The sequence below is a fragment of the Dipodomys merriami genome, unplaced genomic scaffold (assembly GCF_024711535.1).
Source record: "Dipodomys merriami isolate MVZ:Mamm:240054 unplaced genomic scaffold, mDipMer1.0.p SCAF_17, whole genome shotgun sequence".
In the NCBI taxonomy this organism is placed as follows: domain Eukaryota; kingdom Metazoa; phylum Chordata; class Mammalia; order Rodentia; family Heteromyidae; genus Dipodomys; species Dipodomys merriami.
In genome coordinates this window covers 8,569,828-8,585,837 of record NW_027203048.1, presented here as the reverse complement: position 1 = coordinate 8,585,837, position 16,010 = coordinate 8,569,828, and the positions used below count along the sequence as shown (strand labels likewise).

Genomic DNA, 16,010 nt, shown 5'->3' with positions numbered 1-16,010 from the left:
TTAGTGAACCAAAACTTTCTAGAGAAAGTAGCATTAAGATTGTAAGTGGAGGGGCTAGGAATGTGGTTTAGTGGTAGAGTGCTTGCCTAGCATGCATGAAGCCCTTGGTTTGATTTTTTAGTACCACATGAACAGGAAAAGCTGGAAGTGGTGCTGTGGTTCAAGTGGTAGAGTGCTAGCCTTGAGCAAAAGAAGCTCAGGGACAATTCTCAGGCCCTGTGTTCAAGCCCCAGGATTGGCAAAACAAAACAAAACAAAAAAAACCCAAAAAGACCCAAAAAGATTGTAAGAAGAGCTGGGTGCTGCCGGCTCATGCTTGTAACTCTAGCTACTCAGGTGGCTGAGATATGAGGATTGCAGTTTGAAATCAGTCCTGGTTGGAAAATCGATGAGGTTTTTATCACCAATTAACTACCAAAAGGCCAGAAGTGGAGCTGTGACTCAAATGATAGTGCACTAGCCTTGAACAGAATAACTCAGGGACAATGCCCAGGCCTTGAGATCAAGTCCCAAGACTGGCAAAAAACAAACAAAAAAAAAAAAAAAACGGGTTTGGAAAATGTAGTTTTTAACAAATACTTAAAGATCTAGAAATTATATTTATAAAACATAGGATACATTTTAACTTGTGCTCTCTACCTTTTACTAGCTGATGAAAAACTTGATACCATTTTTTCTCAGGGGTCTAAAATAGACGGTTTTCTTTTGCTTGGTGGTCATTTCATGTCCAAACTAGAGGTGCTTTCCTTGTCTGATCTGTTCAAATGCTAACTGGCCTTCTGGATTTAGTGATGTTGGCTCCTTCTCCCAGACTCCATTGGGGTCTCAGACAGCATAAACATGGATGCCTGAGATGGGCAACACTGAGATACCCCTTCTGAGGCTAACTTCAGCCTGGCCGTCGGACCACAGCTGTGTGGAGAGGACTTGGCGATGATGACTCCTCAGCCTCTTCGCTCCCTCAGTGTTGGCCCTGATCCGACCTCCTCTTGGTTTGCTTTTCCAAGTTCTTCCTGTGGCGCTGCCTCATCTTTACCTCCCTTTTCTACTCCCTATCTACTAGTTCCTTCCTGAGAGATTGTCTTCAGTCAGAGTGGCTTCCAGCTACTGGAGTAGATTCTCACAGTGGTCAGAAGGCACGGGGGAGTGGAGCGAGTGTGTGCAGCCTCCTCGTGGAGGGTGGGGAAAGGTCCTTTTGTGGCGCAGTTGACAGCCCTGTCCTGGCTAAGCCCCACGGCGCCTGCCCTCCTCACTGCCTGTTAGTATTCATTGCATGAATGGCAAAATCCAAGTTATTTCACAAGCAGCTGGCTTTACTCAATATTATCTTTCCTATCATTCTTTTCCACTGGGGATGGGGGGGGCATTTTTAAAAGTTTAATTGTGAAATACCCTATTCATGAGACACAAGTGGGGGAAAGAGTGAGGTGAAATTCTGGGTGTCCTTTTGGCCCCATCCCAGCCCCCACCCCACCTTCAGATGGTGGGCTCAGAACACGAAAAATGCCTCTTTATGTGTCTGAGCAGCCCCTGTGTGTTGCCTTGTATCCCCTTCAGAGAGCACTTTGAAGTGAGCCCAACAATACATCCTAGACCCCTGCCTGGCTGCATCACCCTATATCTCAGCTCCTTCTTCCTTTCCCTGTGACCTAGAAAGGTGTTTTATGGCTTGGAAGAAACAAAGAGAAATTTGAAATACTGTTGAGAATCTATTATGTTTCACCATAGAATTCTCCGATCTTGTCTTTCTTGACTTTTCTAATTTCCTTTGTATGGAACACAATCATGTGTGTTTCATCTGTAGTGGAAGCTTACACTCAGATGCAAATGAAAAGAGCACAGGGAAGTGTTTTCTATCCAGGAGATAGAGGGTGTACACAGCGAGCTCACCCTTACCATAATTCTCTGGAGCTTTGTCACAGAAGTTACACAACTTGTCAAAAGCTTCCATTTTCTTTTGTACAGATGAGGGAGCCATTAAATGAAATCTAAGAATGTTTGCTTTTTGCTTTATTATTTACTTCAGCAGCTATTTATCAAGTGCCCAATTTTCCCAAGTACTGTTGGTACTACTGGAAAAATGGCAGGTGAGTAGCAGACACACATAGATGATGGCTTATTATCGGGTATGAAATGTCTGGCTCCACCTTTAGATGGCAGAAATGGTGACTGGGTGGACATAAGAGTTCTGGTCCTGGCTCTGTGCCTGATTTGAGTAGGACCGTTACTAGTCACTTAAGTGCTTTGCTCTTTTTTCCCCTCCTTATCTGTCAAATGAAGATAGTTAAGACCTAACCTGTTTACTTTATACAGTTGTTTTGGAACTCAAGTGGAATAATGTGTGCAGAAACATACTTTCATACAGTAATTGTGTGTCATAGTGACTGCAATAATGTAAAATATGGCTTCAGTATTTCACATGCATGCTTCATTGGGAGAATATGAAATTATGGGGGTTTAGAGAGACTTGCAAGATACAAAATGTATTTGTTTTCCTTCTCTTTACAGAAGAAGATAATGCTGAACATGTTCTTAGATACAATGATGGCCGATCCTCCCCCACAGTGCCTTGTCTGGCTACCTCTCATGCACAGGCTTGCCCATGTGGAGAATGGTGAGCTGAGCCTTTCATTCCATTCTGGTACAGGAACTGAGTATTTGCAGTGTCTTTTCTTGGCCTTTATCAGTGAAAATTATAAGCTTATTGAAGCTCCCATCACTTCAAGTTGTGGTTTTAACTTTCAAAAGAGGAATACTTTTTTTTTTTACTGAAAGGGTGGAGGCTTATTACTTAGGATTCTGAGAAATAACACAAGTCATAAAACATGGTGATTCAGACAAAGCCCTGAGATTGCAGGGCTTTTTATTTTATTTTATTTTATGAGCCTCAATTAGTTGTACAAAGAGAATTCTTTTCTTTTTGGGGTCGGTGGGCGGGGGGAGGGGGAGAACTGGGGTTGGAACTCAGGACCTTGTATTCATTCAGCTTGCTTGCTCAACTGGCACTCTACCATTTACAACATGTTTCCAACCCTGTTTTTTTGCTGGTGAATTTGGATATGGGGTCTTAGACTTTTCTGCTTCCGTTGACCTTGAACTGTGACCCTCTAGATCTCAGCCTCCTAAGTAGCTAGTATTATAGGCATGCACCTGTTTTGTCAGGCTGGGATTTCATTTTGGTGTGTCTATGTGTGTGTCCGTGTCCGTGTCCATGTCCATGTGTGCGTGTGTCACTGTCCTTCAACCTCCCCCCCCCCCAAACTATATTCAGCATGCTTCATTATAACATTTTCACACATGTACATAAACTGTTTGGGCCACATTGACTCTTCTTTATCCTCTCTGTTTTCCCTTTGCCCTTCACTAGTATTCACAACCCAGACAAGTCTAAAACAGCTAAATTTTTAAGCAGGCTTTTTGAAGGGACATTTAGTTACTGAATTACTATAGTGTTATTATTCCTTGTGGGGCAGTGTATTTATAGCCATAAGTGTTTTAGTAGTTTCATATATAATTAATTTTCACAAAATCATTTTGTATCTGCTATGAGAAGCTCATTTGACAAAATGCATTGTTAACCACATGACTATTTTACTATGTCTATTGAAGTGCATCATTTATCGATCCCATTTATCCTTACAGATGTTACAAAATGCCTAGATATTTCTGATCAACATTTGTCTATATATTATTTTGTTATGGTGGAAAATTCTAAAATTATGTGGGTTTTTTGTTTGTTTAGGTCCTTCATATGTATTGGAATAATTATTTAAAAGAATAAATATTTATTTGCATAAGTGAAAGTGACATTGTTTTGTATTAGATTATGAATCTTAAGATTCTAAGTGTAGAGAGAATAAGAAGGTAACTGTTACATGATACACTTTACAAAAACAATACTTTTACTACAACTGAACAATCCTTATCTTATTAGCAGGTGACTCAGCACCACACTGACCTTTATCCTGCCAGGCCTTGACTTCCACCAACGTGCTTCCTACCCCCCTTCACCACCCCCCCCCCCCCCCCCGTGTGCACTGGCTCTTCACTAGCTTAGAGGAGAACAGAAGAATGGCACAAAAAGCCATATCTATTCAACCAAATGTATCAGAGTACATTTGATGCCTTAATATTAATATGCCTATATAATTTAATAGGAAGCTATAGTTATCACTTGGAATTCTAAACATATTTCACATTATCCCAGAATAAATACTTCGAATTACAAACACCAGCTGTGCTGATGTTGGCTGGGGGAATTCTAAGCACATACCTCTTTGTACTTGGGTCATTCCTTTGAAATACCTTGGTGATAAGAAGCAAGCAGTGTAGACTGCTCTGTCTGCAGTGTTGCTCCTCATTGGCTTTTAGATTAGATTTGGCTCCTCTGTCTTGATCATTGTCCAGATGAATCACTTTTCTCCCTGTTCTCTCCCTCCTGCCGCCAGTCTTTCATCCTGTGGAGTGTTCCTATTGCCACTCGGAGAGCATGATGGGCTTCCGGTACAGATGCCAGCAGTGCCACAACTACCAGCTCTGCCAGAACTGCTTCTGGCGTGGCCATGCCAGTGGCCCGCACAGCAACCAGCACCAGATGAAGGAGCATTCCTCTTGGGTAACTGCTTTGTCTTTCAGTCTGTGTCCATGCTCCACATCTCGTGTGTCACAAACCTGTCCTGAGGGATGTCCCCCTCGTGAGGTGTGCTATCATGAAATCTGAATGCCAGCGTCAACACTGAGTACTACCCCATGGGATTTTCAGTATTACCTTCTTTGAAAAGGTTCCTTTTATTCAGTTGAATGGATGTTACAGTGCTTCCTTTCAAACAAAATAAAAAATACATTTCTTCTGATTTAAAAATAGTGCAAGGGATGTCCCTTAAGCAAGAGTGGGGAACCTCTTTTTTCTGCCTGTGGCCACTTGAATATTTTATGACAGCAGTTCAAGCCATACAAGATTATTAATATAAGCAGACGGCCATGGGCCCAAGGATCAAATGGTTTCTTAAACCTTGTATGGCTCACAGGCTGGATGTTCCCTGCCCTGAAGATCATGTTTATTCTTTTGAGTGTTCAGTAAGTTTTTCTTTATTTCAGGAAAAATTTTGTTCATGTTAGTAGGGCTTAAGTGGTACAAAGAAAGTAGTGTAAAATAAAGGGATTACATTTTTGTATCTCTTACGTTGAGGAAAGTATTATATTTTCTAACCATTTCATATTAGTGTCCTTACCTTCAGCAGTATTTTTGTTTGTTTTCAGCAGTATTAGGGATTGAATCCAGGGTCTAACACTTGCTAGGCAGGTACTTTATAGGGTAAGCCATACCTCCAACTCTTTTTTCCCACTGGTTATTTTTGAGATTGGATTTTTTTTTCTGGTCCTGGGACTTGAACTCAGGGCCTAGGTGCTGTCCCTCAGCATGTTTTTGCTCAAGGCTAGTGTTTTAGCACTTAAGCCACAGCACTACTTCCAGCTTTTTCTGAGTAGTTTATTGGAGAGAAGAGTCTTAAGGAATTTTTCTGCCTGGGCTGGCTTTGAATTGTGATCCTCAGATTTCAGCCTCCTGTGTAACTAGGATTATAGGCCTGCCACCGTGCCTGGCAGGATCTTTCTTCTTTTCTAGATGTCTACCTGGACTGTGGTCTGCCTGTTTTAGCACTTCCCATGGCTGACTGACATGCCATCATGCCCAGCTTCTTCTGTTATAATGGAGTCTTGTGAGCTTTTATGCTTGGGCTGGCCTGGCATCTTTGTGTTACCATTTTTAGCTAGTATAACAGAAGTCCCTTGGTGCCCCACAAAAGTATTTTTTTAAACAACAGTATTTAGTTGGAGTTAAAATCTTTTTTTTTTTCTGTAGTGGTTGTAAATCATGTATTGTTCACATTATTATTTTTCTTTTCTTTTGTAGAGAAATGACATGTTTTTCTTTCCAGAAAGTTGCTCTGACCCTTGTTTCAAAACTTTGCTTTTAGTTTTGGTTGATTGATGGTTGGTACGCTAAATACTAGAAGGGATATATAGGCCAGGATATAATTAACAATTCAGATTCTTACACCTGATACCATATTAGACTTCAAGTATTAAAAATCATATAATAGCCGGGCGCTGGAGGCTTATGCCTGTAATCCTAGCTACTCAGGTGGCTGAGATCTGAGGATTGTGGTTCAAAGCCAGCCTAGGCAAGGAAAGTCCGTGAGACTATTATCTCCAATTAACCACCAGAAAACTGGAAGTGGTTCTGTGGCTCAAGTGGTAGAGCACTTGCCTTGAGCAGAAGAGCTCAGGAACAGTGCCCAGGCACAGAGTTAAAGCCTCACAACCAACAAAATGCAAAATAACGGCAACAAAAAAACTCTATAACAACTAATGGGTTCCCCTTCCACTTAACATTTAACCAAAAAAAAAAAAAAAAAAGCAAAGAAACTCATTTTAGGGATTAAAGAAAATAAATTTTAGCACCTATGTATATTCTGTATCTCTGATGTTTTCTAGATATATAGGTTAGAGAGTCTATCTTTGGTTTTATGAATTCCAATGCTGTTTTTTGGTTGAAGGTCATTTTTCAAATCATTAAAAAAACTTGCATAGTTTCCTTTTCTTTTTTTTTTTTTGTCGGCCGTGGGGCTTGAACTCTGGGCCTGGGTGTTGTCCCTTAGCTCTTCAGCTCAAGGCGAGCACTCTACCACTTGAGCTACAGCGCCACTTCCGGTTTTCTGGTGGTTTATTGGAGATAGGAGTCTCACGGTCTCTCCTGCCCGGGCTGGCTTTGAACCGCGATCCTCAGATCTCAGCCTCCTGAGTAGCTAGGATTACAGGCGTGAGCCACCAGCGCCGGGCTGTTTCCTTTTCTTTTTAACTCAAATAAAGAGAAGTTAGAGATTTTCCATTTTTTTCCTTATGTAAATTTAAAGTACAAGTGCTCTAATGTGCTAACTGTTTTTGTTAGTGAATGATTCTCCCTTGTCTCTTGTTTTATATCTTTACTCTGCACTGAGATAGACTTACTCAGCTACCTTTCCGAGTCATTGGATTTGCTGGTAGTGTTTCTTCTGAAATTCTCTTTCCAGATGTTGGAGAAAGAGCATCCGGAAATTTTTGTTCCTTTTCTTATTAGTTTGTACCTACCTACTCATTTAACTAGTTTGTAATCCTTTCACTATTTAAAGATAAGTGATTGAATACTGCTTTATGATTTTTACAAAAGTAACTTTTTTATACTCTTGGAATTTTTTCATTGGCTTACACATTCTGACAACTACATAAATCACAAGTGAATATTTGTTTGGTCCTTACAGTATTCTTTTGAAGTAGATTGTCTATTTGTCATTTTTATGTTAGTTATATTGTATTTTTTGTTTTATGAGTTGTTTTAATTTTGATATAGTGACTTAAGATTCTGCTGTGGGAAGAGATTGAGTATGATTAACTTACATACTTTTGAAGTTAGTATCAGAATGTATCAGCTCTGGATTCTGGTGGTAGATGTATACAGCCAGTATGTATATCTGTCTGTAGGAAATTTGTTTTCAAAATTGAGGCTCTACATGTAATGAAATGGCCCTTTGAGAAAGATGTGGGTGAATCTTTTAGTCTGGGCACAACGAAATTTCCACCTGATAGAAGTGTTTAAACAGGTTTCTTTTGGTTGAGTTTGTTTTTTGTTATTATTAGTTTTGTTTTGCTTGTTTGTCTTATTTTGGAGAGGCTTGCAGGGATTCCAGCTCAGACGTACTAGGGAACTGACTGCTCTACCACTGAACCTCATCCCAGGCCCTTTCATCACTATAATCTCTTTGAAGGTTTTTCACTGTGTCTGAACTGATCTTTTTTTTTTTTTTTTTTTTTTGTGCCAGTCTTGAACTTAGGGTCTGGGCACTGTTCCTGAGCTTCTTTTGCTCAAGGCTAGTACTCTACCATTTGAGCCACAGCACCACTTCTGGCTTTTTCTATTTATGTGAGGAATTGAACCCAGGGTTTCAATTTTAGACAAGCACTCTACTACTAAGCCACATTCCCAGCTCTGAACTGATTCTTTGGACACATGTTTCTATATGCTTACAATAGATACATTTAGAGTTTTTAATCTGTGAATGTACATTGTAGATTTGAATTGTATAAGCTTTCATACCTAGAATTTATTGGTTTTTCCAAAAGGTTCTGCTTCATGTTAGTAACTTTGTAGTAATACAACACTTAGGCCTTGTTCATTGAGGTAGTTTTCTGTTTTTCTTTTTGGTGCCAGTACTGGAGCTTGAACTCAGGGCCTGTGTGTTGTCCCTGAGCTTTTTGCTAAAGGCTAGTACTCTATCACTTGAGCCATAGCTCTACCTCTGGGTTTTTTGCTGATTAGAGATAAGAGTCTAATGGACTTTACTGCAGGGGCTGGCTTAGAACTGTGATTATCAGATCTTACCTTCCTGAGAAGCTAGGATTATGTGTGTCAGCACTGAGGTCTGGCTTCATTTAGTTTGTTTTTATGGCCCAAACTACCATATGGTAATATATCATCCTATTCAATCATCTTGAATTCATTTAAAAATGCTTTTCTGCTTTGTGCCAGACACTAATAGGCACGGGGATACAGGGATATATCCACCACCACACACACACACACACACACACACACACACGCACACGCACACACACACACACGCACACACACACGCACGCACGCATGCACACACACCCAATAAGCAAAACAACACACACACACACATACACGCACACACGCATGCACACACACCCAATAAGCAAAACAACACACACACACACACACACGCACGCACACATGCACACACACCCAATAAGCAAAACAACACACACACACACACACACACACACACACACACACACACACACACACACACACACACACACACACACACACACACACACACACACACACACACACACACACACACACACACACACACACACACACCCCCAATAAGCAAAACAAAAAAATCAGATAGAGATCCCTACTCTGTGAAACTTAAGCTTTAAAGAGTATGAAAGCACTGCTAGGAGTTGCTGGTGTCATAGTTTTCCTATTCTTTCTGGACATCTCATCTCCCTTTATCTTTGTGGAACCATGTGAATGGTCCTCACCAGTTGAATGTGGCTAAGGTGATGATACATGTCTTCCAGAACAAGACAGGTAACAGTTGGCTGCTGTCTCTACCCTTTGTGCTTTCTAAGCTGGAAGAATTCCATTAGGACCCAAAGGAGTGTGACACCAATGACGTAAAAGAAAACTGGATTCTCAAATGATGGGGTAGAGAAGATTGTTTACCAACCTGTTTGACTGAGATGGGAGTGTGATAAAAAACCTTATGTTGTCCAGTGCGGTGATGCATGCTAGAGGCAGGAAGATCACAAGTTTAAGGATAGCCTGGGGACTTAATGAGACCCACTTCTAAATAAAATTAAACCTGGGTGCCAGTGGCTCATGTCTGTAATCCTAGCTACTCATGATACTGAGGTCTGAGAATCGGGATTTGAAGCCAGCTCAGGTAGGATTCTTACCTCCCTCCAATCAATCTACAAAAAGCCAGAAGTGTAGGTGGCTCAAGTGGAAGAGAACCAGTCTTGAGTGAAAAAGCTCAGGGACAGCATCCAGTTCCTGAATTCCAGCTTCAATACTAGCGTACACACATACATACAAATTAAAAGGGACTATGGATATAGCTCAGGTAGAATGCTTGTCTAGAGTACATTTGGGTTCAATCCACAGCATCATATTAAAAACCAAACCAAAACACTTGGTGAAATTTTAGTTTTGGCTACAGCAATTAGTGCAAGAAGTACAGTTCATGGAAGCATTAAAATGTGTGGCATGGGTAGTCAGGTAGCACACTGATGACCTGAGGACAAAGGGGAAAACCAGAAACCCACTATACAGTGATGACCAATTAGACAAATTTATCATCTGTGATAACTTGGAAGGCAGACTCACCCTAACAGAGTCAAATGTTAGAAATGATCAGAGAGTGATTCTATGAACGAGAAGTAAGATACTATAAGAAAGAGATGAGCTTAAGAAAGAATTAGCGAATTTATAAGCAAAAAGGGAATAGAGGAACATTCTGACAATAAAAAGAAAAACACTGCTTCTGGACCATAGACTCTTCCAGAGTAAGAGCTAAGAGCTGAGAACACCTTTAAGCAATGAAGGCCTAGAAAACATTTTCTGGTGCTAAAAACAAAGTGACTAGTCCTGAGATGAGGATCAGACCTAATGCATGGGGTTTTGTTCTCAACTGCCCATCAGAATCACCTTGAACTCACCTGCAGAGCTTCTGGTTTATTAGTCAGAGGTCCATGAAATCTAGACATAGACTTTTTAAAAAATTGTCAAGTGACTCTGTTGTACAGCCAAAGTTGGGGCCTTGTTTCATGTGGCCTCCAGGTGGCTTCTGTTAGTTGAAAGCAAGAAGCATAGAGAAAAATGAATGCAAAGCTTGAGAGTTACCTCCAGGAGAGAACTGTGTGGTTACTGGCACATAGATCTGATGGGAAAGGAACAGATCAAAGGCCTACTAACTTTCTGATATTGGCAAAGAATCCATGAGCCTAGACTGCTGAAGCTTTTGACTATTCGAGCTGTATATCACTTGGGAAAACTGAGCGCTTGCCCTGGCAGGGTAGGATGGTGCGTTGTGAGGACTGTAGAGCTCAGCGGAAGGCCATTCAAGAGTCCACTCAGTCAGGAGGATACAGGGTAGTGAAAATCCTCTGTCCCCTGATATTGGGACTGGGAAAGGAAGATGCTTTTTTAGTTCATCAACTTGCCTTATTGTCCTGATGAAGACTGTGCTATGTCCAGTTGTCCTGGATGCTGAGTTGAGTGGGCAGCAGCATTTCTTTTTTGGGTGTGTGAGGTATGGTAGGAGGAGTTGACTGTACTCTATGTATAGAAAATGGGAGCAGAAAGATTATTATTATTTTTTGTCAGGTGCTGGGGCTTGGGTGCTGTCCTTGAGCCTCTTTCCGCTCAAGGTTAGCATTCTACCACTTGAGCCACAGTGCTACTTCTGGCTTTCTTGCATAGTTTGTTGGAGATAAGAGTCTCACAGGGACTCTTGGGTTGGCTTTGAACCACGATCCTCAGAACTCAGCTTCCTGAGTAGCTAGGATTACGAATGTGAGCCACCAGTGCCCAGTACAGAAAGATTCTTGATGGTTGAAGAGCGGCATTTTCCTTTTCATCCTGGATATAACTAGATTATCCATCCTTCTATGGTACTAGGTCTCATAAATTCTCAGTCTAGGGACTTTAAAGCTGGTGGTGCCTTCTCTCTTGTCTCTGCCTTTATCCTTCCCCTGCCGATACCATTGGCCCAATGGAAATTTCTCCAAAGGAACTAGTGGAGACAGGAAGCCTTAATGGAAGGAAACTGGCCTTCTGAGTGGGTGGAGAGCCCCTCTGCCAAGTCTGTCTAGGACTCTGATAATGATTTTTTTAATGAAAGATGATTAATCAGGATTATAGAAATGAGGCAATTAGAGATTGAGTACAAAAGTCATGTAGGCATTGTTAGAAAAGTAAACTTGACAAAGACTTAGATGTCTGCCAATAGACATCTGGGAAACAGCTGGAGTGTTCAGCGTGAAGGCCCTAGGGCAGGAGTGTACTTGTGAATATAGAGAACATCAAGGAAGCCAATGCAGCTGTAGTAGAATGGGCCAAGGAGGATTGAAGGAGAGGAGGGCAAAGCATTGACCAGCCCTTTATCAGGCATTGTAAGGACTTCTACTCTGAGTAGAACCAGGAGTCTGTGTAGGGTTTCGAGTAGAAAAACAACAATTTGATTCATGTTTTAACATGACCTGTATGGATGCCTAGCACAAAGTAAATAATAATTAAAACATAATAGAATTTGATATGATTTTAGCAATAGAAGTAGTAAAAAGTGTTGAATTGTGGTATGTTTTATTAATCGGGATAATGGGCTTGATGAAGGCAGGGAAGGAGAGGGCAGGGTAGGGCAGGTGAGGGGAGGAGAAAGGAGGTGTGGTAGAGGAGGGAAGGGGAAAGAGGCTAAGACTGTCCTAAGAGCCAAGATGAGGAAGGCTGTGGATGAAACACACATGTTAGGAAATGATGCACTCTGTGTATGTGTTCGCTGGTATCAGGATTTGAACTCAAGGCCTTATGTTCTCACTTGGCTTTTACAATTATGGCTGGGGATCTCCCACTTGAGTCACATTTTTTTGCTGGTTAACTGGAGATAGGAGCCTCAAGGAATTGTCTACCTTGGCTGACTTCAAACTGCCATCCTCAGATCTCAGCATCCTGAGTAGCTAGGATCATAGGCATGAGCTAGGATTGTAGGCTTGAGAAAGGGTCTAGCATGTAGCTCAAGCTGGCCTTGAACTCATAATATATTTCCTTCTGCCTCCCCAGTGCACATCATGCCCAGCTCAAGGATTCTGTTTTGGTCATGTTGAATTAAGTTGTTAAATGTCCATGTGGAATTGTCGAGTAGGTCATTGTATATGAGTCTGAAGTTCAAGAGAGAAAGCTAAGGTTGAAGTAGAAATTTGGGAATCATGGACATATACTCTAAGGCCAAGAGGCTGGATGGTAACATGGAATGAATGAAGATAAAAAAGACTAAGGGGGAAGAGGGGTTAAGAGCTGATTGTTCGGGTCAAGATCCAGGAGATTTTGCTGCTGATAGTTAAGTAAGAAGACAACTCTAATGCTTTGTCCAGCAATGTGGGAATGGTTACCACAGGAACTGAAGGAAAAGAGATGGAGAGAGAGAGAGCAGGTATAGACATTCTTCTGTTCCTGATCATGTCTCCTGTTGATCTCACCTTGAGACATGATCTTTTTTTTTTTTTTTTTTCTGTGGGTCGTGGGGCTTGAACTCTGGGCTTGGGTGCTGTCCCTGCACTCTTCAGCTCAAGATGAGCACTCTACCGCTTGAGCCACAGCGCCACTTCCAGTTTTTGAGTGGTTTATTGGAGATGAAAGTCTCACAGACTTTCCTGCCGGGGCTGGCTTTGAACCTCGATCCTCAGATATATCATCCCCCTGAGTAGCTAGGATTACAGGTGTGAGCCACGGCGCCCAGCGAGACATGATCTTAATATGTAGCTCAGGCTGGCGACCAACTTACCAACCTCCTGCCATGATCCTCCTCCTCAGTGCTTACACTGAGGAGTGCTGTACCACTATGCCTGGCCCTAAGACTGTTTATGAAAGCAGTTCTTATTTGGATTTTGGAGGACCAAGAGTTAGGTAGATGACAATCTATTTGAGAAAGAGGTTTTATTTGCAAGGATAAAATGGATTCATCTGAGATGTACACCCCAAGCCAGAGGCTGGCCTCTTACAGGGAGAGATCCTGAAAGTTTACAGCTTTGGGAAGCAGAGGAGAAACTGCTCACTATAGAGTTTGCAGACCCTGAGAAAAAAAAGGGAGAGGGATGGGCCGAGCTAGACATGTTCACAAGTGAGTGAGGACAGAGGGTCCTTCCTTCCCACATGGACACAAGAGTGGGTGGTGTGAGTTTTTATATCCACACTTGCAAGGTTACATGAGCCTCCTTTTCTAAGATATTTGGCTCATCCTCACTGTCAGGTCTGTGGTGCCTAGAGTGTTTGGGTCATTCTTGCTATACAATAAGCCACCCCCAAAGTTAACGACATAAAACACACTGATCATTTGATTACACCCTTGGATGTGGTGTCAGGAATTTGGACAGGGTTGAGGGATTGACTTGGTTCTGCTTGGTGCTATCTGGGGCCTTAGCTAGCATGACTGAAATACAGGGTGAGTCGAGGAATGGAGGCTTCTGCACTCCTGCAGCCTGGATGGTGTAGGCCTGTCTCAGCTGGAATGGCTGCTGCCGTGTCCCCTTCGTGCGGCGTGTGTTTCTCATGCTCCGGGGCCTATGTTTTAGGAGAGAGCATCTATAGCAGAGGCAACCAGACAAGTAAGTGATACAGAAGCACCAAGCAGAGCCGCTGGCCCTTCTTGCCTCCTGGGAAGGTGGGCAAGGCCTCTTCTGCTGTGTCCTGTGGGATCTAGGCTTTACTAAGGTAGCCAGACGAAGGAGTGGAGTGGCATGTTGAAACGAGCCCAGGGGATGGGAGACTGCTCTGCGGTCAAGTCTTGCCACAATGTCTGTTTGAAAAATATATATACAGTGTTCACATAGAAGCACATCTTCCTGTAAGAGGTTAATTTGGCCACCGAGTATCTTATGCTTTTCTGCTAAGTTAGGCTTATGAAAAGAACCCTTTATTAAAACAAATAAGCACATGATTTATATTGCCATCCTTAAATGATTCAGATTTGAAGGAAGATTTCCAAATAAACTATTCTGAATGAAATTTTTTTTTATTTAACTACTGTTAAATCTTAAATCTTAAACTTCATTTTTCTTGGTCTGGATACATTTGCTTTTCTGATTCACTTTCAGTCAACCTTCTTCTCTTTCCCTTCCCCTCCTCTTCACTTCTTGCTCACTGTCTTTCCCATTGTGGTAAAGCATTCATAATACCAGATTCACCCTGTTAACCTTTTCTGGGTGTGCAGTTCACCAGCATCGATCAAATTCCCACTAGTATGCAATCATCACTACTGTCCATCTCCAGAACTTTTCATCTTCCCAAATAGAACCTCTTATGCCTTTCTTGTGCCAGGAGGGGCTTCAAGTCCACCCATCCCCTTATTCCCTGCCTCTTTTCTCCCATTCAGACCTCTGCCTATCCTAGCTTATACTTTACAAAGATAAATCTAGCCAATGCTCACATAGCTAATCCATGCAGGAGGGTAGGGAGAATTGAAAAATGAGGAGTGGTATTATCCTAATACACTAACCATACACAGTAGAATGCCTTAGTGGAGGCACTTACATAACAAGTTGGTGATAAGAAAATTTCACCTTTCTTCCAGCAGATGGCAGACTCCCCCTCTGAAGGTGTCACCTTCAAAATCTACTAAAATGAGGAAGTGTGGATTTACTTAACAGATGTTATTAAGTAAATGTTACTTAAATAAATATTAATGAGTGGCTTATATCTGTATAGTTTGGAGGTATTAGTGGTAGCAAAATTAAACTGTTTGTTGGAAGGAGTCAGCAAACTATGTTGTTACAAACCAAGAACAATTAAGATTATGGTTTTATCCTTGTCTGAAACAGTATTTAATTTGTGACTAGCTTCTGTCTCCTGGTATAACTGGAATTCTAAGATACTTTGATACATGTTCAATGAGGAAAGGTGTGCTTACTGTCCATTGTTCTATCCAGTTATAATAAGTCGTTTGCCATAAGTAACTACTTTGAACATAGCGCAGAGCTAGGCAGGAGGGTTACATTTTTTTTTAAAGTGTGAGACAATATTCTTACTTGTAGCAAGCAAGAGATGGGACATACACATGAAGAAATTAAAAACTAAATCTACGCAATCTGGCCCTTTGGCCCAGTGCCTGGTTCTTTTTAGGACAAGCTGCTGAGGCCATGTCCACCTTTGGCCGCTGTCTCTGTGATGCTGTCACTTGGGAGCGGCCACCTCCCTGTCCTCCACAGCCCCTGCACCCACTTCTCATCAGTGCCTTCCACATAGAAGGTCGGCAAACTGCCTCACTTTCCACTTCTTTTCCAGGGTTTCCTTACTCCATCTGCATTGAGATCTGGTGCTCTCTCTGAGTCTCTACTCTGCAGCCCCTGAAAACATGGCTGTTTATCCTTGCTCCCTGCCTGTATTTAAGGGTCACATGTGAAATCCTTGGTCAGGTGACCATGTGACTGATCATCTGAATGAGCTGGTGGAGAGTGAAGGGAGTGCAGAGACCACATGCATCAACTGGATCACCCTCTCCACCCTGGTGTTCTGTGGCAGTGTAACCTGACCACGGATTTGGTGGCTTCAAACACTAGAAACTGATGGTCTCGATTCAGTGAGTCAGAAGTCCAGGCAAGGATGATATGGCTGGATTTTCTGCTCGAGGCCTCACTGAGTTGAAATCAAGGGGTCAGCTAAGGCTGTA

At 42.0% G+C, this 16,010-nt stretch overlaps 1 protein-coding gene across 10 annotated transcripts in view; it reads left to right on the top strand.

Moving 5' to 3' along the window:
• Positions 1-16,010, top strand: part of Dtnb (dystrobrevin beta) — a 197,348-nt gene that overhangs the window by 66,673 nt on the left and 114,665 nt on the right. For all 10 annotated transcript variants that reach the window (XM_070025158.1, XM_070025160.1, XM_070025153.1 and 7 more), the window contains exons 7-8: positions 2,509-2,614; positions 4,449-4,615. In XM_070025158.1, coding sequence (XP_069881259.1) covers positions 2,509-2,614; positions 4,449-4,615 — 273 coding nt within the window. The remainder of the gene's footprint in view (positions 1-2,508; positions 2,615-4,448; positions 4,616-16,010) is intronic.